At 41.5% G+C, this 6,605-nt stretch overlaps 1 protein-coding gene across 4 annotated transcripts in view; it reads right to left on the reverse strand.

Annotated features, from left to right (window-relative positions):
- Window positions 1-6,605, reverse strand: part of fndc3ba (fibronectin type III domain containing 3Ba) — a 103,142-nt gene that overhangs the window by 69,678 nt on the left and 26,859 nt on the right. For 2 of the 4 annotated variants that reach the window (XM_032499780.1, XM_032499779.1), the window contains exons 2-3: window positions 2,998-3,143; window positions 56-140 (exon numbers count right to left, since the gene is read on the reverse strand). In XM_032499780.1, the coding sequence (XP_032355671.1) occupies window positions 56-140; window positions 2,998-3,114 (202 nt within the window). In that variant the 5' untranslated portion in view covers window positions 3,115-3,143. The remainder of the gene's footprint in view (window positions 1-55; window positions 141-2,997; window positions 3,144-6,605) is intronic. The other 2 variants (XM_032499781.1, XM_032499782.1) reach the window with 1 other exon arrangement.

Consider the following 6,605-nt stretch of genomic DNA (forward strand, 5'->3'; position numbering starts at 1 on the left):
AATAATACCATAAAACTCTTGTTTATATAATAATAGAGTATATCATGGGACTGACCCTGGATGCACTGCAGTGAGCCGTCCTCCGCCCGGATGGTAAACGTCTCTCCTGGGTTCACCTGCACCAGGATCACCTGTACCAACAACACGCACAAAAACAAATCACACAGTTAGAAAGCTTGGATTAAATTAATTGATCAAAACCAGAAGGCAACAAGGGAATCAAATCTGTCACGCGTAATTCCATTAACATAAATCCATCTTTAACAATCACAAAAACAGGACTGACTCTCTGCTGGGCAACCAATGGGCTTGCGGAGGTGACATAACACACAATAAGCTTTGCATCCCAGAATAGGGCGGACACAGAGTTCACACACACATAAACGAGGTGTTAGGTAAGCTAATGGTGAGACAATGCTGCCGTGTCAAGCACCCAGATTTTTCTCTTTTTACCACACTGACTGGCAGGAAACCACTAAAACCAGTGCACACAAATATTACACACATGGAATGATGCATAAAAGGTATCACAATTAAACATACAGACAGGGGGCACACACAAATGAGGCAAAAATATCAGTGTTTCTGCTGAATAAGCCAGAAGGGAGTGTGCATGCACCTTACCATCATATTCTCCGCATGCAGATTGTTGAAAGTGTACACATGGCTGTAGACATGAAACAGGTGACCCTCCATTACACACACACGCACATGTATTCAAGCTCACATTCATGCACACACAAGCACAGCCCTGTCTATGCTCTACAGGTGTCCCGTCGTAAAATCCTCATAACCTGCTTTCCTCCTGTAGTGTCTGCATGTTATCCCATCTCAGCGATAACCTGCTCCTCTCCCTCAGACACACACACACACACACACTTCCTGCTCTGTCTGCTGCTGCTGCAGCGGCTGCTGTTGCTATAGGAACCCCAGCATAGTACAGGGCGACCCATGTTTCCCAAAGACTGAAACCCCCATATCAGACCATGTGGGTGTGTGTGCGGAGTGAGTGTGTATATTTATGAGTTATGTATAATTTATACATAATGCATAAATATACGTACCCAAGATTATAGTATGTGTAAAATAGTCATGTAGCATACCGTATGTGTTACTGTAACGGCTTCTAAACTGTGTTTTTAAGTTTAACCTCTTCTAGATTTTGGTGTCAAATGCAATTAGAGCATTTACAAAAATCTGACTTTGGCTGAACCTCCACTTTACTTGGCAGGCGAACAAACATGTAAGTACCTTCTGAGAATTGTTTTGGAGTTATCTAGTTTATTTAGGGTGTTTTTCTCTGGCAGAAAAACGCTCGCAGAACGCTGGGGGCTTTTTTGACGAAGCGCGGCATGTGGGTTTTGTTTCTGTGATGCACTGACGGTGATAAAAGCACTCACCAGCAACATTCATTGTCCTGCCAATCTGCTCCACAAATGGGCTTTTCTGTCTTTGTTCAGATAGTTTCTGGCTGACATGTCATACAGCTTGGGAGAGACAGACAACGGTCAAAACATACCGTTTATTGAAAACATTGTAATATCATTGATTATTTCAATGTTTCTTTTTGTAGCAGACAATAACACCCACCATTTCCAAAAAGCCCCCCCCCCCCTTTCTCTTTTCTTTTTTAAATTGGGATTGGTTCAAATTCTAATAACAAGTACTGTAAGTAGATCCTTATCTTACTATAAGAATACACGGAACACGTATCACTTTTGCAGAAACGAAAATTAAAAAAAGAAACCATCCATAAGAAATTCCATTAAGCTGCAGTTGTGATGTGATGCTCATTATAAGATTTTCTCCACAATGCATCATATTTCTTCAACCATTATCTATTGTAGACTGATATTTTGATGCGCCCTAACAATGTTTCTGGTGTCTTTGCTTTCATGCACTGAAGGAAAACACAGGCACAGATAAACACACATAAACAAGTGTAGGCAGGTAGACACAGATTGACAGACAGGAAAGCTGAAAGACAAGCAAGCAAACAAAGACACAACAGACGTATGTACTCAGACTCAATACAGACACTTGTGTGCCCACACAGGCGCTAAAAGAGTAAATGAAACACAGTGTAAGTCAGACCAAGGAACAAACAAATACACACAAACATAGACACACGCATGCTGAGGAAAATCATTATAATCACCGGTTCCCTGATTTCACACTGGGAACCGAGTTTAAACTGCATGGTAAAAAGAGTACCCTAACTGCTGTGTGTTACAGCCAAAACCCTCCCTAACTGGTATGTGTCGCAGCCAAAACACTCCCACCATGCTTCCTCTGAGCTGTGAGGGAACAGGCGGTGGACAATGCATACACATCATTTCTCAATTACCAGCACAAGCATACGGTGTATAAATATATCTGTCTGAAACTGAGATGCTTTTAATTGCGTCAATCGCTTCGTATTCAGAGCTGAGGAGGGGTTTTGTACTTTGAAGGTGACCCAGTTGGCTCTGCGGCTTTAGATCAGAAGATCAGTCAGCCTCAGAGAAGCAGTTGAAAACTTTCCCAAAGTAATTTAAGCTAACGCCTGGGATCCATCAATGGACCCAGTTATATGCTGTGCAAAAAAACATCTCTAGGATTGAATTGAATGATGCGAGTGTATACGACATCCCCTGTGTCGATGTATGTACACAGATGCATACGCATATTGTGTTTGTTTTTGTTCCAGTTACATGACAAATGCTTTACTGTAACAGCTTGGCAGCGATTCATTACCTGTGGCAACAACCCACGGGCCATGTGACGAAACGACAACAAAGAGATGTGCCTGCGTGACTGTTTGATGTGTATTATTGCATATATGCGTGTGTGTGTGTGTGTGTGTGTGAGTGTGACACAGAAATGTTGAAAGGTGGAGAATGCATTTGCCCGTTCATTCTGCAAAATTGACTGAATGCAAACGACAGATGCGTGTGTGTGTGTGTGTGTGTGTGTGTGTGTGTGTGTGTTTACGTGAGTGTTTACGTGAGTGTTTACCTGCTGTGCTGCATCACCGTTAACCATGTGAGGCATGAGAGGGACCTCCCCGTTCAGGAGGGGGGGCGGAGCCAAGTCCAGTGGAATCTGGTCTGTCATCATCATTGTGACGTACATTCATGGAGAAATTCACTGAACTGCCCTACCTGGGAAAGTACAGAGAAAAGTACAGGGACGTCAGTATTGTTCAGTTATATCACACACATGTAGTGACTAAGATAAACAGACAGACATTTTTGGCATTAACGGTCAAAACCAGATTTGGTGTATTTCCCTCTAACCTTCTGGTCAAGGTTGTCACTGGTTTAAAAGCAATCAAGCAGGATTACAGAATATCATATATTTCAAAATGTAATCCGAAGGTGAAGGTATAAAATATGTCTTTCTATGTGTAATCAACACAGGGCACCACCTTTGCTAAGGATTTTAAATTTCAGAAAGTCCAAACCTACTTTTGTTTAAAGAAACAGTTTGGGAAATAATTTTTGTTTTGCCAAAAGTGGGATCTCATACTGTAAACATGAAGCTGGAGCAAGCAGCCAGGTAGCTGCCAATCGAGTCAGACTCTGAAGTTCACTAAAAAGCACATTGAATCTCATTTGTTTCATCATACAAAAACGGAGACGTAACAGCGCCTAGCTGCATCCCTCTACTTCCAGTTTATATGCTAGGCTAAGCTTGTCTGCAGCTGTATATTTAACACATGTGAGCGGGGTATCAATTCTCTAACTCTCAGCAAGAAAACAAATAAGTGTATTTCCTAAACTGTCAAACTACTCCTGTTGTACAATGAATTGTGAGGCCAGCGCATGCCAAGTCTGCATAAGGCCAGCCTACCAGTGTGTTTCCATCAGTGTTTATTGTGCAATTTCCTCTTCAACCAAAACAATTTTCCACTTCATGTGAGCGTGAAACCGTCTTTGCATTGTGGAGGAGCTTTTATTAAACTTGTTTGTTTCCATTGGGTTTACTGTAGTTATGCAGGTTTCTATCCCAATTTAGATAAGAATTGGGATCAAAACCCAGATATGTTTCTAATAACAGAGGTGTTGTTGAAACATGACAGATATGACAGCCATATGAAAACAAGGAAACAAATTGTAGAACAAGAAAGAGATAGGGGGAATCCAAAGGACTGATTCTAAGAAAGGTGCACACAAGCAGAACAATAAGAGAGATGGGAAGATAGACAATTGGTCCGATCAACCAAGTCAAGAAATACAACCTTGTGTATAGATGCATAGAAACACTGTGTTTCTAACAGATAATACTGTTAAAAATCAAAACCTTCCTAATATGTTGTTTTACCCTCTTATACTGGCTTTTCACAGGCACATTGGCTTTGGTAAAACACAACAAGTCACATCATGTCAATATCAAAGAAAAATAGGCAGGAGGAAAACCAGACGAGAGTGAGAAGCACTTCACTTGTAAAATACAGGGGGGATTACAGCCAGTATCCTGTTTGGAGGATTAATAAAAAAGAGAAAGAGTGGATGAATAAGGTCTTAGTTTGATAGATGAATAGGGATAACTGCACCTGCTGTTGTCGTCGTCAATACAGCACACAGCAAATCAGTATTGCATTTGAACACATAGCAAGAATAGGCCGTGTTTCGGGGCCTTCTGGGGTCAACGGTGCTGCCGCTCTTTAGAGAGTAGCCCATAGAGCTAAATCTGGATATGCTTTCTTTGCTTGCATAATAATAGCAGTAAAACCAAAAAGCATAATTATGTAAAAAACAAAAAAAACAACAACAACCGAGGCCATTCATCTCAAGTGGAAAATAACATGGCTTCACCTAATTGGCTATAGGGCAAGAACCAAAGACAAATCTGGGCAGTGTGTGTCGGCCGTGCACACAGCCCTCATCAGGGTTAAAACCAAGCTGCTAACAGGGCACTTTAACAGTAATAATGTACACGCTTACACATACACAGCAAAAACCACTGAAGCTCCCATTCACTTACGGTGTGATATATATGCTGTTTCCTAAGGGGAATACACACACACACACACACACACACACACACACACACACACACACACACACACTGCAGCAGACACTGAATGAACTCTAGCCGAAATGTTACACAAAACCTAAACACATGTGTATGCACACATATACAAACACACACAGATTAATTGCCAGCGATGGATTACTGAATGACGTAGGTGTTTCAGTTCAATGCTGGCGAGTGAAATCACTGCTAAAGAGCCACTGACTAACAGCTATAAGCTGCTTTTAGCACACACAGACACAAACACACACACATAGCACGCATTAGGGAGTGGCTTGTCATTTCAGTAAAGACATACAGTGTATCTCTGAAATCCATTTCTGACGTATATACACATAATATGCACACATAGCAAACACACACAGCATTCCTCTGAAAACAGCTGTGTGTCTTTTCTTTCAGCTGGTTGTCTTCTAGCACTGACACGGTCTTTGAAAGGGTTAGCAGATCACACAGCTGTGGCTCATACTGTTGCAACATATACACACACATCACTCTCAATGTCTTTCTTGCCTTTCTATCTCGCTTTTAATTCTTGATTTTGTTCTTCCTTCGTGTAAATCTTTCCCTCTTTCCCCATCTGAGCCCCATTCCCAGCTCAGCCTGGCCATCCTGCCTTGAACACACACACACACACACACACACACACACACAGACACACACACACACACACAGTTGCGTCCAGGACACATCACAGACAGATGGTAACACCACTCTCAACTCTGCCAGGAAAAAGAGGAGAGCGAGACAGAGAAAGAATGGAGGAAAAGAGAGGGAATAAGTAAATGAAGGATTGGCTCAAATGATAAATGGAGAGCGAATGAAGAAGAAGACAGTGCGAGGCATCTCTCCCAATAAACCCTGTGTTCTTAAAATAACCCCTAATTTCCTGAAGAAATCCATTATATTACTGCAATCTCTTTTACTCATGAATACTCATCAGCCTGAATCACAAGTAGAAATGAGACACTGGTATGCTATTTGTATGATGTTAAAGGAAGCCTGGTGTTTGGTAAGAGTACAAGCAGGTCAGGTCTTTTCTGCATACAGGAAGTGAGTGAACTTCAACTGGAATATTCCCATTCTGTAAGCAATATATTAACTACTTGTCAACAAGGTAAATGATATTAGGTCGCTTCTTCTCTTCATAAGGGTTTGTTCACAACAAACTAGAGAGCGCCCCACCACAAACCTTTAGAGAAACAGTTTGACATTTTGGGAAATGCACTTATTTGCTTTCTCGCTGATATTTAGATGAGCAGATCGATGACATGCCATGTCTATATGTTATACATTAAGACTTACAGCCAGGAGATGATTAGCTTAGCATACAGACTGGAAAATGGCGTAAACGGGTGGAAATTGGCGTAACCAGGTAGCCTGGCTCTGTTCTGAGATAACTAGATCTGCCTACCAGCACCTTTAGCTCACTAACTAACATGGTATGTCATGTTTGTTTAATCTGTACAAAAGCTGCGTGTAAAAAAAGTCAACTTGCCATTTTAACGAGGTTATGTGTCAAACTATTGCTTGTCTTCCTTCAAAGCCAGGCTAGCTGGTGGTATCGATCTTCTCACACTCAAATA

Source organism: Etheostoma spectabile, chromosome 20 (assembly GCF_008692095.1).
Source record: "Etheostoma spectabile isolate EspeVRDwgs_2016 chromosome 20, UIUC_Espe_1.0, whole genome shotgun sequence".
NCBI classification, from domain to species: domain Eukaryota; kingdom Metazoa; phylum Chordata; class Actinopteri; order Perciformes; family Percidae; genus Etheostoma; species Etheostoma spectabile.